Raw genomic sequence first — 14,637 nt, 5'->3', positions numbered from 1 at the left:
TTCTTGCAATTCAGCCGTTGAATCTTGATAAAAATTGGTGGTTTTGTAGATTTTGAGCTCTTTTTTGCGAATTCAAGTTAAAAAACGGCGAAAATTAGCGAAAAATTGTCGTTTAGCATCGAAATAAGCGGATTTCTCTAAGAATTTTGATGATTTGGTGCAGATTTCTGCTGTTTTCTTGCAATTCAGCTGTTGAATCATCATAAAAATTGGTGGGTTTGTAGATTTCGAGCTCTCCTTTGCAAATCCAAGCTGAAAAACGGCAAAAATCAGCGAAAAAATATGCATCGAAATAGGCGAATTTTTCTAAAAATTTTGGTGATTTCGTGCAAATTTCTGCTGTTTTCTTACAATTCAGCCGTTGAATCTTGATAAAAATTGATAGTTTTGTAGATTTCGAGCTCTTCTTTGCGAATTTAAGCCAACAAACTTATTTAATGTGGATTTAGACCACAACAAATTTAATATCCGCGACTTTAAACGCTTCAAATTCAATGATTTAATGACGGTCGTTAAAACGCTGCCCAGTTTCGGATTTTAAGTAAAATTCTGCGTAAAATGAACAAATATGATTTTAGTTTGCTCCGTAAATAAGAAATATATCAACAGAATTGGAACTAACAAAAAAAATATTATTTGTCACTTTAAACGCTTTTAATTCGGTTGTTTATAAAAATTTGTAAAAAAGTCGCACAGTTTTATGTTTTACGTGAAATTCTGCGTAAAATGAGCATAAATTTAAATATCGACCGAATTAGGATTTAGAAAGTTGATATTTGTTTCGCAAAAATTTACTATCAACTTTAAATGCTTCTAATTCGGTTATTTTTTATCTTTGTAAAAAAAGCCACAGTTTTGGATTTTGCGTAAAATTCTGCGTAAAATGAGCATTAATAGTTTAAGATTGCTTTAAAAATAAACGAGCTACCGAGGTTTATACATATGGAAACTAAACATTTTACTATATGCAACTTGAAACGCATCTAATTCGGTTATTTATCGACGTATGTAAAAAAATTGTATAATTTTGGATTCCGCGTCAAATTCTGCGTAAAATGAGCACAACCAGTTTAAGATTGCTCCAAAAATAAGCGAGATATCAAGGTTTATACACATAGAAACTTACAAATTTACTTTTAAAATTTTAATTTAACTTCTTTTTTTTTTGGTTGGTACGACGCCATTTTTGAATTGTCAAAATCTAGAAATATCAGTGCTACTAACCTAATTTTCTATTATTTCAAGTGACGCGTCACGACATGACTCATAAAATTACATTTGACCTCGTCCAAATGATTTACTTGACCTCTGATAATATGGAAGTCTCCTACATTAAAAAAGCGGTTAAATATAATTTCGTATTCATATTCTTATCATTTTAAGTTTGTATTTGTTCGGAAAACATGGAAGTGAAGGAAAAAGTGATTTTGGTCACAGGAGGCGCCGGAGGAATCGGATTGGCCATGGTGAAAAGGCTGCTGCAAAACGGAGCTAAAGTAAACGAATTCTGTCATTTTTACATCACTTTTGACACTTTTAGGGAGTCACCATTGTAGACATTTGCGACGAAGGAACAATTGTCAACAAACTCGAAGACGAGTTTGGCAAGAAAAAAGTTATTTTCATCAAAACCGACGTCACTGTGAAAACAGAACTCGAAAGTAAGTCCCTGACGTCATAACTCCCACTTCTGATTGGTCGTTTTAGACGCGTTCGACACCACAGTCAAAACTTTCAACCAATTAGACGTCGTAGTCAACAACGCGGGAATCCTGAACGAATCTGATTGGATGCGGACAATCGCCGTCAACTTGGTGAGTAAAAAGTGACGACCAATGAGTGTAGGTTGATCTCCCCCTCCCCCAGATCGCCCCTATAGAAGGAACGTACCTAGCCATGCAAAAATACCTCCCCCGGTACAAATCCGGTGAAGAAGGCGTCGTCGTCAACACAGCTTCCATCCTCGGTCTCACGACCCTCCAAGCAGCCCCCATGTACTGCTCCTCTAAACACGGTTTGGTGGGGTTCGGGAAGTCTGTGGGGGGCGAAGCCTTTTACAAAAAGTACAAAGTTCGCGTTTTGACGCTTTGTCCGGGGCTGGTTGACACGTCCATCACCAAAGGGAAAGAAGAGGTGGTGTGGTTTCCTGATCTTCTGGAGGTGGAGATTGCAGGGTTGAATCGTGAAGCCCAGTCGTGAGTACTGAAGAGTGTTAAGGTGGTAGTTAAAGAGATGTTAATTTTAGAGTCGAGGCTGTTGGGGAGGCATTGATTGAGGTTATAAGACGAGGGAGGAGCGGGTCCTTGTGGGTTACGGAGGACGAGAAGCCCGTTTATGAGGTTGTGGAGCCTCACAGGAGTAGCATGAAAGTGTAGACAATTATTGTAATACAGTGTGATTCAAAAACATAGTAGCATAGCTTTCAGTTTTTATAGTTTTCTGTAATAAATGATTTGATAGTATTTAGCGATTAAACGTCATTTTCGTTTCGAAAAAAAATAATTAAAAATCACCCCAAAAAGACCCCTTGAAAACAGATTTTGATCAATGTCTCGTTTTTTTGTGAAGCAAACTCAAGATATTTGTGCTCATTTAACGCAGAACTTCACGCTGAATTCAAAATCGAGCGAATTTTTAACGTACGTCAACAAGTAATTGAGGTATTTTTATTTGAAATTTTGGGTAGTCGCCAGAGAGGTTTGAGAGTATCGGTGCTCAATATGTCGCAAACTACACCAAATGGAAAGAAATGGTTTTTGTCACTAGTTTTTTCTCAATTTTTTGGTTAAAATTCGTTCTTAGATTTTCCGAAAGTCCAAAATTTGATTTCTTTAAAAAATGTACGACTAAAACGTGACTAAAACTGTTAAATTTCAACGGTCGATAGGTCGCTTCTTTTAGGAGAAAATTGACGTTATTTGGGCTCATTGTACGCAGAATTGGTCGCAGATTATAAATCTATGCTCAAAATTTATCTAAAATAACAAATAACCGAGTTATGGCCCGTTTCTATAAGTGAATTTTCAGTAAACACGAACCATAAAATTGGTTTGGATCGTGTTTGTAGTAAAAAAATTAGTTTAGGACAACGAGTTCTAGTATTGGTAGTTTTGACATCCCACGACGTTACACAGTGACAGGTCTTTATTTCGTCGTCGTTTTGCATCGAAATAAGCAGATTTCTGTAAGAATTTTGATGATTTCGTGCAGATTTCTGCTGTTTTCTTGCAATTCAGACGTTGAATCTTGATAAAAATTGGTGGTTTTGTAGATTTTGAGCTCTTCTTTGCGAATTCAAGCCAGAAAACGGCGAAAATCAGCGAGAAATCGTCACATAACCTTCGAAATTTCGAGCAGGAAATTTAAAATTTTCATTTTTAAATCCATTTTGTAACCAATCCCGTAATAACAGAATTCTAAAAGTAATTTTTAGGAGAAGAATTCTTTTGAACACAATCCGACATTAAGCAAATTTAATTTGAAGGTTCAAAAAAGCAGTAAAAATTTAATTCAAATTCCTATGTTGTTTCTCTATGAATTTAATCCGTGGAACACCCATTAGTATGTACAAAAATAAACAATCTAAGTATATTCAAATGCGCGCATTATTCTTAACAACACCTATTTTGACCTAAATTTTTTTAAAGCAACAGAAATATTATTTTAAATCTGAGTGTACGCTTTGAAAAAGTGATACATGACGTCAATGTATGTACTTAAGAATGGAAATTCAAAGAATCACACCTGTCGCTTAAGATTCGATCATTCAAGATCAATTTAAAATTTGATAAAAAAAAATATAAAAATGTTATTATTAAGTATTCAAGTAAAGTTAATCAGTTGTATATTATCATAAAGTAGGTTATTTTTCTATTTAATGTCTTTTCTTTTCATTTATTTATTTATTATTATTATTTTTTTTTGTATTAAATTTAATTTTTATTTTATTTGAACATAATTATGCTTTAAATGTACAGAAAATATATTTTTTATAACTATTTTGTAATGTTCCTCTACAGGGTCCGGCAACACTAAAATAGTCTTTAATTTTAAAGATGAAATTTTGAAAATTTGCATACGCTCATAGTTGACAAAGCTCTAAAAGCTGATGCAAACATTTGTTTTTTATCACGGTTCGGTTGGCGTCGCGACGCCTAATTCTGTTTAAAATTTGCGAAAAAAACGCTATTTTATCAAGTTAGTTTTCAAAGTTATGACAGCGCAGTGGCAAACTACGTTTACACCAAACTTTCACAAGTCACTTCATTCTCTCTTATAAAGGTTACTTTTGATTAACACGGACAAGTTGCACTTTATGAACACCAGAAATGGTTAATTAACCTCGACAAAGCGACAATTTCACCAAGAAAGACTTTTGTTACAATCAAAAACGAACCAAAGGATAGATGTCATTTGTGACACAAGATGCTGACAGATGGGTGTAAACGTAGTTCCCAACTTTGACGTAATGAAATTGGAAACTAACTTGATAAAACAGCATTTTTTTCTCAAATTTTGAAGACAATTTGCATTGAATCTAAAATGACACCTGAGATATTTTGAACACATTTATATTGAAAAAAAAATAAATTAGGGGTTGATATCACAAACCCTCACAATTAACTAAAAATTACATTTTTAAGGCGTCGCGACGCCAAAACTATCAGTGATAAAAAACAAATTTTTGCGTCAGCTTCTAGAGCTTTGTCAACTTTGAGCGTATGCAAATTTCTAAAATGTTATCTTTAAAATTAAAGATGATTTTGGGGGTGGACACAAGTGTTGCCGGACCCTGTATAGACTTGATGTCTTTTGGAAATCAAGAATATTATTATTATTATTAAGATACCATCAGAAATTTCAAGAGTTTTGGATCAAAAAACAAATTTCGTTAAAATTATTTCACAATAGTCGTTCTTACTTTAGATAAATTTAATAGTATATTAAAACACCGAGTTTCATAAGGCAATTTTTTAGGCATGAATCCAAGTTTATAAAACGAGCGGCAAAGCCGCGAGTTTTATAATGGATGAGTGCCTAAATGGCCTTATGAACGAGGTTTTTATATTATTTTTCCTAATTTGTTCTTGTAACAGAGCTATTTTCGCTATTTTCCAATTCGTTTTCTGTGCTAGAATATCCATTTCAATACGGAATGTTAGAATAGCTTTGTTTCCATAGCAACTTGGGAATGTTTAAGATACAAATTAGGAAAAGTAAAGTTCAAGATGCAATCATTTTTGTTTGAAGTGCATGCTATTACTAAAATTTCAGTATAAATTTCGAAATTTGTGCTCGATAACAAATTAGTACCTTTTGATATTATACAGGCTGTCCGGCAAGTGACGCACCATATTAAAAAGGGGTAATTGGGTGATATCCCAGAGTACCAAAAAAATGTTAAAAAAATTCTAGACTCTCTGTTTTTGCGGGAGGACCTAAAGAAAATTAGGAAAATGGGAACATTGCTGAACTGTTCCCCCAATAATTTAAATTTCCAGTATTCAAAGCCATAGTAACGTTGCTGTTGTATTGTTGGCGTTAGTCAGGTCGATTCATAAACGAGTAATATGTAACTATGGTTTCATGTGAACGATGCCACACTGATCGAGATTGTTGATTCAAAAATCTTGTTAACAGTTTTCAGGCACTTCTTACAAGATTTTTCCGATCTTTTTTGCACCACGCCTTCGCGCAAAATGGCCTTTAGGTAACAAATTCATTTGAACCTAAAATTATTGCACAGAAATCGTTAATTTTGGCATTAAACTTTTACTCTTCAATCCATCATATCTTGAAAAATTGAAGACATGGATTTTTTTAACATTTTTCCGGTGATCTATGGCATTGTCCGATACTACAATATCACGGTGGTGCACGACTTTCTGGACACCTGTATGTAAAATGTTTGTATTTTTACATTCAATAAACGATAAAAAAAGTCTCAGGGGTCGATTTTGAGTTTAACTTGCGTCGCTGCAAATACAATTTGCAACAGCAACGCCAATCACATTGCTCATAGTTTGGCAACGCTTGCAACTTTGTGTGTCAGTCTTCAGATTAGTAGAATTTTGTTTTAATTTTGATCAAATTTTGTTAATTGTAACGATCGTATTGGGAAAACTACTAAAGTCTTCTAGCTTATCTTAAATGTATCAGGTACGTGTTGGATATCTGTTTAATACAACAGTAAATGTGTAGCATTGTTAGTTTATTGAAGAATTTTCCTCTTATGCTTTTGAACTAATTGTAAGTATTTTCTCAATTTGCAAATTGGTCAAGCTGCGATTAGGCACACCGACAGATTTCGATTCTTGTGATAATAAAATCTTTTTATTTTACGCACTTTCTTTCACAGTTATGAATTTTGATAGTGATAAGAAACTGATAAGGAGCGGATCGTTGTGAAGGAACATAATTTCTAAATTGACATGTACCTACTTGATAATTCTCCCCTCACACTAAAAACACCAATTTCCGTAAACAACCGTAATTTATCACATAATAAGTATAAATAATGAATTGTGCAAATATTTCACCCTTTTTCATTTAATTTGTCAAATTTCACAGATAACATTCCTTATCCAATAAAAGATCAATTTATTGTAGATACTATACGTGGCAACATCTTATTCATCTTATTGTTCAATTTCTTTAGACGGAACTGCTTTAAATTGAATTTAATTAATTATTTTCCATCTGCAAGTACTTAAATGCTATAATCTGCAAATGTATTCATCAATTCGTCGTGAAGACATGAATAATAAATGATACTGAAAACAGAAACATAAAACCATAAAAATGTCTTCGATCCACAACATGTGTATTAAATATCCTAAGATACAATTTATTTTTTCAGAATAATTGAAGTCTAAGAGTTGATTGTATCGCGCATGCTAACAAAATTTAATTAAAAAAGTTTCAGTCTTCATCGTCGTTTCAGTTTGAAAACTTCTTATAATTAATTGATTGGCATGGAAGAAGTGGTATCAATCATGGATTTGTCAAACTTCATCCGATTCAACAAGAACTGCGTGCACCTCTTCGGATATTTTGTCCCACAATTCCACCAAACATACCTCTTCTAACCCAAGTCTGCTACATGGTGCAATCGTTCGGTTACTTGGAAAAAATAACGGAAGCGTCTTATCTTCTCTTCACCATGTAATGGCATAATTTGAATTTAAAAGTACCGCCGCCGCGGGGAGGAAGTGACACCGCCACCCGCCCGCCTAGCGGAAGATACGGAAAGGGATGTTGACCAGTGAAGATCACTTCCGCCTAGTACTCCAAACAGAGCAGGTCGTCTTTGTTGGAGTGGTGCCGCCATTGTTGAAAAACAATCCTTTTGTAGTGACTTCGCGCTACAGCTTTTGTTCTTTTGTGCATTGTTTGTTTTGTTTTGTTTCTTTTAGTTTTTGTTTTGCATGCTTTAACATTTATTAGTTTTTTTAGTTGTAAACGTTAGTGTAAGTTAAGTGAGTAAAAAGGTTGCCGTAAGTTAACGTTGAAAAGGTATGTAAAATGTTAATTTGTTTTTCGGTCGGGAAAGTTTTGATTGTTAGCAGGTTTCTGGGAGGTTTTCGTGTTCAAATGTTAAGGGAAATGGGGTTGAAGCGTGGGTGGTACTCCCAGAAAACTTGTTACTTTCTCTTGTAGTATTTGTAATTATGTGATTAAATACTTAATGTTTGGGGGCGCATGTCGGTTTTCGAGGACTTTTCCAAATTTGCATGTTTCAGAATGGGCGTGGGAAAAAGCGCGCCAATTCTGACGCGTCGCTTAGGTGACCGGTGGGTGGTGGCGCCATTTTGAGCGCGTCCTAAAAAGTTGTATTTTTTTTTATTTTCTATATTTTCCGACAAGCCGTAACGTATCGTACGATGTCGCGATTCAAAAATTCTTAGTTTTTTTTTGTCGTTCAAGAAATGAAGAAAGAAGACGAGTGCCCAAGTCGTCATATGTATGTCTTGTCTGTTTCAGCCGATACCACGCGGGACTTTGATTTAGGTGATTTATCGTAATGATCCTCGGTCGATATTAGAATGTGATTGCTAAAACCGTCTTTTGTTTCCCGCGAGAGTGAGAATGTGGAGGGAATGAGTGTCATTGGTCGTTCGGTTTTCAGCGGCAAATTCAAACGCTTTATCTTTTCGGGTGTCCGTATTCTGACTGGAGGCCTTTGAGGTACTCCCACGGTGGAGTGTTGCGGGTGCTAGTCGACCGGGAAACGCCGTCGCCCGTAAACCCAGTCCCGTGTGTATTGTCACGCAAAAAAAAACAAACTGACCGACTAAAGTCGCTCGGGCCGGCTGGTGACAAAATTACGCCGGTAGCTCAGTCTGGGTGGGTTCGTTAAAACTCACCGACCCGACAATCTTGAGGGCGCCAGGATCCTCCGGCTACGACTTGCGAGTACCCGGATCCAAAGTACTCGGTGTAGCTTACCCGAACAAAAAAAAAAAGAAAACGAAGTGAATACTAACCAGGAACGAATATATTAAAAAAAAACACACTAATAAAACCTAAATAAAAAAAATACAGGAAAAACAAAGACGTCGTCTCTACACCGGCAATCGTTGCTGTTAGATTTACGACGATTCGCTGTAGACCGAACGCTTGCGCAAGCCGACGGCACACCGAAAATCCGCGCAACAATTCGATCGTACAAACTCGCAATTACCGGGTCCCGACTTACAAGGACGTCTGTACAACTAAAAAAAAAACAGAAAAAGAAATGACTAAGTGTGAAACGGTTGATTACAGTGAAGCTGTAATCTCCCAACTACTAATTACAAGTAACAATTAACAAGGACGGTTACGGTGAAGCCGTAAACTCCCACAGGAACTAGTTAACAAAACGGTGACACGATGGCTCGAACAAAAACGTGGATAAAACGATCTGACCTTGACTCCTACAGCTCCTCCTACCGACTCTCCTCTAGGTGCTCCCGACTGGTGAGCCTTCCCGAATCCAACAGGGAAGAGGTTGTACGGCTTGGTCAAAACGGTCAGCCGCAATCCAGTTTCGAACTTCCAGTACGCACCCCCAACCAAAAGGGGAAAAAAAACGAAACTGAGAATAGCCCAGAATAGAACAGACTAGAACCAAAATAGAAGGCCCTGGGGTGGAAAATACCCTTAGGAAGATGAATATACTGGAATACTTTACTTACTACGATGGAAAGCGGCCTAAAGTTTTCCACGTGGTTCACGTCGTGGTGGATTTACTCGATCTCGAGACCCGACAAATTCCGGTTGCCTCCAGGAACCTTAGTGACCCAATCCCGATACCAATGTACCAATCAAACCAAAAAGGCCACTAAGTCACACTCCAAATTCCAAAATACCGAAACACTCTGGAGCACCGTACGCCTCGAGATCTAAAACGCAAGAGAGCCACGGAACCAGAATGGCTGCTATCGCTTCTTCGGCTCTACGTCACATTTCGTCATTGAGAAGGTGATCCCTTGACAGGTGAAAATTTGGGGTTATTTGAATCAAAACAAAGAATGAAAGTGATCGTAAAGAGTAGCAAAACGAAGCCAACGGTAAGTAAACAGCTGGAAAATTATTCATCAACCAATCGTAGACCTCAACGCACACTATGAACAAAATAAACAATCGCAAGAAGAAAAAAAAATAGCAAGAGTAGCACCGTTGATGTTGCGGTCAAAAAGAAGAACGACCCACGACACGATCAACACCAAGCAGGCTAACGGGGTTGTGAAAAGGAAGAAAATAGAAGTTAGAAAAGTTGAAGCAAAGATGAAAACTAAAGAGTTGCAACCTAGACAACCCCGAGGAACTTGTAGCAGTCCTCCAGCTAAAATTCTGAGGCTCAAACGTATTCCTCCAGTCACCTCCGAACTGGTACCTAACAAACTGGTAACTATTAACATAATTGAACAGAATTCGTAACGGACAATGTAACTCGCCATGCGGTTACACTAAAATAGGCAACCAATAATTTACAGGCGTCAAAAGGTCACGAAAATCAACCCTTTCTAACGCCTTCCCTTCTAACTCGAAATTGTCACGTTACAAATCCCACCCTTTCCTGGACGAAATTTTTACTTAAAAATTTCTACACCAAAAACTGTAGAACGTTGATAATAAAAATGCAAATTGCAAAGTCCCTTTTTATACAATTTTCTAATTTTTCTGCCCGAACAAAACTAATACTAAAGGATTCGTAACTGGTTAACGCAACACATTAATAATTCCTTGAGCAGAGAAATCAAATCTGGTCAAATCCCTAAAAGGAGTTCTACTTCCGTACCAAAATAAGTAGCAACAACACCGGATTGATAACTCAGGCCGACTATGATGAAACTTAAATGACAACAAAACCCGAAAACGGAGGATTAGAGAAATCCCACAGTCAAAGAAGAATCATCGAAAGCTGAACAAATCCACGAAGGAGTGGTGATGACCAAGGACACACAGCCTTACGATCCATTCCACCAACACAGCACTTAGTCGAGATGGTCGAGAACTCGCAAAAAAAAATCCGCAAAGCGAATCCAAAAGAAGCCAAACCAAACAGTTCCAGGAACCCAGTCCTATAACAAACCTTACAAACCTCTATTGGATAACAGCAAGTACTCCAAGTACCTAGAAAACAGGAAAAACACTCGTGTCGCTTTCCCAGTCTAAAAAGAAATCCTTACTAACCCTATACCTAACGAACAATAACCTAACAACACGAAATGACATCAAAGTGTAGAAACACGAAAAGAAAAATTACCCAAAATTACTATTAGCGTTACAAAACTACCCATAAATCACGTGAGGCAAAAAGCTCAATTTGGGCCCTCCAACCTTCAAATCATCGCCACGTGAGGAGAAAACGCTCACTTCCGGCCCTCAAACCTTCCGATCACTGCGACCATTGGTCTGGCTGAAACCCTCAACAAATCGGCCCAGACCTACCGACCAATCATTGGGAAAAACAACTAATCCATAACCGTTGTACCATCCTTTGGAGGAATTGGTTTCAAATCTTTTGCGCTCCATGTTCCAGCTGATTTCCCGTTACTATCCTTGAGTTCGTACGTCCAAGGGTTGAGACATTTCGAAACAACAAACGGTCCCGTATACTTGGGCAAAAACTTGGCCGCTATGTATTCACCGCCTTTTGACTGAGCGAAATTCCGTTTAAAAACCTCCTGGCCTACCATAAAACGAACATCCCGGTGCCGCAAGTTATACGTTTTCTTGTACCTTTCAAACGCCGTCTTTAACCGTTCCTTTATGTCCGCATATAATTTCTTAAAACCTTCCTCCCTCGTTATTTCTCCAACGGGTCCGGACTTGTACCCTTCCCCGTGCAAACATATTTCCCGTCCGAAATTAACGAAGTATGGAGTTTGATTGGTGGCTTCGTGGCGTGCTGTCCGCATAGCACACGCTACTTTTTGCAACTGTTCGTCCCATAGACGATGGTTCTTCTGGACGTACGCCCGCAAAACGGTAGATAATGTTCGATGAGTTCGTTCTACTGCGTTCGGTTGTGGGTGGTAGAAGGGAGTAAAACAGAGCTTTACGCCGTACCTTGAAGCCAACTGTTTAAACTCGCGTCCAACAAATTGTTTACCGTTATCCACGATCATTATTCGAGGTGCCCCAAACAAACAAAACACTTGGTTTTCTAACATTTGACAGATGTTCGGGCCCCGAGCCTTACGTAATGGAAAGTACAACGTGAACTTACTGAATCCGTCTAACACCGACAAAATATACGTGTTCCCATGCGTCGACTTCGGTAAGGGGCCTACCAGATCCACATAAACCAACTCCCATGGTCCCGTAGCCTCGAACCGTCCCGACATTTGGCCCGCTGGTGCTTTCTGCTCCGGCTTAGTCTCGGCGCAAACCTTACACTTCCGCACGTAATTTGCCACGTCGTTCCGCATTTTCGGCCAGTAATACTGCTCTAACACCCGATGGAATGTTTTGAACACTCCCATATGACCCGCTAACTCGCTATCGTGACAACGCTGGAGCACGCTCAACCGTTCTTGTTTTGGTACCACTAACTTCCACGCAAATCTGTCCCCTATCAATTCTGGGAATTCGACCTTTACCCTTTTAAACAACTGATCATTTTCCGTACGCCATAAAGGATATCTAAGAGGATTTCTTGTTACTTGTACCTTCATTGTTTCGTACCACCGATCTTTTTTCGTTTCTAAACCATCTGCAACGTCGATTGTCTCTAGCACGGGTACCGCTCGCGAAAGGGCGTCTGGCACAAGATGGTCCTTCCCGCTTCGATGAACTACATCGAAATCAAATTGTTGCAACTTTACACTCCATCTTGCCAACCTGCCGCATGGATTTTGTAGACTATGCAACCATTTTAAGCTAAAATGATCCGTTATAACCGTGAATCGCGTTCCTTCTACGTACGGTCGAAATTTAGTTATCCCGAATAGCACCGCCAGCCCTTCCTTTTCGGTAACGGAAAAATTCCTCTCTCTGCGGTCCAGTGACCTGCTGACATACGCGACGACATGTTCTCCATCAGGTTGCATTTGCGATAAAACCGCCCCTACTCCATAATCACTCGCATCGCATTGTATAACAAAAGGGAGGTCAAAATCAGGACAACGTAACACGGGTGCCGATATCAAATGCTCTCTTAACCGCTCAAACGCTAACCCGCACTCCTCTGACCAAACAAACTTACGGGATTTTCGCAACAGATCGGTGATTGGCGCAGCGATGGTAGAAAAGTTTGGTATAAACCGCCGATACCATGACGCCATTCCGAGGAATCTGCGTACTTCTGTAACAGTTCTAGGTACCGGGTACTCTAATATAGATCGGACCTTTTCTGGATCGACGCGCAATCCCACTCTATCGACAATATACCCCAAATATCTTAATTCCGAACGGCATAATTGGCACTTCTCTGGACTAACAGTCAGCCCCGCCTGATTAAGCCTTCTACATACCTCGCGCAACACTTCTAGATGTTTCTCAAAATCGGGCGTGACGATGACAATGTCATCCAAGTATACGAAAACAAAAGGTTCTAAGTCCACCCCAATTACCCTATCGATTAATCTTTGGAAGGTAGCCACGGAGTTATGTAGCCCGAAGGGCATTCTACGAAATTGAAATAATCCTCTCCCCGGAACAGTGAATGCGGTTATAGGTTTAGATTCGTCGTCTACCGGAACTTGCCAAAAAGCACTTTTGATATCTAGGGAAGACAAAAACTTTGCGTCGCGAAGTTTATCTAACGTATGTGATATGAATGGAAGTGGATACGCATCTCGGATAGTCACACTATTTACCTTTCGGTAATCGACGCAAAAACGATAAGTTCCGTCTTTCTTTCGTACCATTACAATTGGGGAACTCCAAGGAGAATTCGACGGTTCTACCACGCCCTCGGCCAACATCTTATCGAGTTCCTCATCGACGTGTTTCTTTAAAGCGGGAGAAAGTGGATAATATCTTTGTTTTATGGGTTCTGCGGTAGTTCTGATTTTGTGTTCTACCAGAGTCGTACAACCGATTTTTCCATTCCCGGTTGGCATTTCGTCTTCAATAAGCCGGTTTAGACGGTCCCTTTGCTCGCGACTAAGCTCGCTCGCTTCGCGAATCGCAAGCAACTCCGTCTCGTCGCTAAACGACCATTCTCCGTGTCGTAGGTCAGGAACGATTCCCAACTTTCTCCAAAAGTTTACCCCTAGAACCAGAGCATGAGGCAATGCCGGCATCGCTAACACCTTAACTAAAGTCACCCGTTCTCTTACTTCGAACGGCACATTAACTTCCCCAATTACCGGACAGGATTCCCCATTCGCGACTCTACACGACTCTATCTGAGGTCTGTTAAACTTAAATCCCAACCGACACAACAACCTATATCCCCGTTCTCCCACAAATGTCTGCGATGCGCCCGAATCTAATAACCCCTGAATACTGACCCCGAATACTTTAACCCATAAATAAGGACGCTCATCCCCGTCAACGCTACTTAAAATAAAGTCTAGGTGAGCCTGGATGATTGGATCGACTGTAATACATTTTCCCGGAAGCTTTACTGATTGGAGGTCGACGCCCCGGATTGACGTCGGCCTGAAGGCCCGTTTCCCGACTGTGGTGCACAATCTGGACAATTCCCGGTCGTTACGTTTGGACGCTGACATCTAAAACAATGAATTGCTCGCTGCCGGTTACATTCGCGCGCGTAGTGCCCCGGCTGGTTACACCGAAAACATCTCCGAACCTCTGGTTGCGCCTTAGTTATTGGAACGGTCGCATCTACCGCTGCACCCGGAGGATCGATTGCATCCAAACAAGCTAGAACTGGCTCAACAAACTCGTGAGTACGCCGCGATGGAGGCTTGTAATTATCGACTCGGAACTTTTTCACCTCAAGCTTTATGCACTCAACTTCCAACTCTTCTAGCGTATGAACTACCGGCAACTGCTCGGTATAGAACGGCGACAAGTTTCGCGTCATAATACTTAAGCGTACATCCGTCGGTATTGACCCATGGCGATTAAACAAAGCTGTCATAGCGGCCATATATTCTATAAACTTTTCGTTCGGCCCTTGGGTACGCGCTAAAATGTCTCCAAACAACCGATGCCTATAGTCTGGAGGCAAAAAGT

At 39.4% G+C, this 14,637-nt stretch overlaps 1 protein-coding gene across 1 annotated transcript; it reads left to right on the top strand.

Moving 5' to 3' along the window:
- The first annotated feature begins 1,371 nt into the window (after positions 1 to 1,371).
- Positions 1,372 to 2,462, top strand: LOC148176640 (15-hydroxyprostaglandin dehydrogenase [NAD(+)]-like). The gene is made up of 5 exons (XM_088034250.1): positions 1,372 to 1,496; positions 1,541 to 1,661; positions 1,708 to 1,814; positions 1,867 to 2,195; positions 2,246 to 2,462. The coding sequence occupies exons 1-5, from the start codon at positions 1,404 to 1,406 to the stop codon at positions 2,373 to 2,375; spliced, it is 780 nt and encodes a 259-aa protein (XP_087890376.1). The 5' UTR covers positions 1,372 to 1,403; the 3' UTR covers positions 2,376 to 2,462.
- Positions 2,463 to 14,637: the final 12,175 nt, after the last annotated feature.

This window comes from Gnatocerus cornutus, chromosome 4 (assembly GCF_029298725.1).
Source record: "Gnatocerus cornutus isolate USDA-ARS CGAHR chromosome 4, icGnaCorn1.1, whole genome shotgun sequence".
NCBI lineage: Eukaryota > Metazoa > Arthropoda > Insecta > Coleoptera > Tenebrionidae > Gnatocerus > Gnatocerus cornutus.
Note: the sequence above shows the minus strand (reverse complement) of the source record. Positions and strands in the feature narration are given on the sequence as shown.

What these genes read in the sequence shown, in the direction of transcription:
- LOC148176640 (XM_088034250.1), top strand. Translation starts at nt 1,404, where the DNA reads ATGGAAGTGAAGGAAAAAGTGATTTTGGTCACAGGAGGCGCCGGAGGA. An exon ending in TGCTGCAAAACGGAGCTAAA is followed by an intron (nt 1,497 to 1,540) that starts GTAAACGAATTC and finishes TGACACTTTTAG; the next exon opens with GGAGTCACCATTGTAGACAT. An exon ending in TTGAATCGTGAAGCCCAGTC is followed by an intron (nt 2,196 to 2,245) that starts GTGAGTACTGAA and finishes TGTTAATTTTAG; the next exon opens with AGTCGAGGCTGTTGGGGAGG.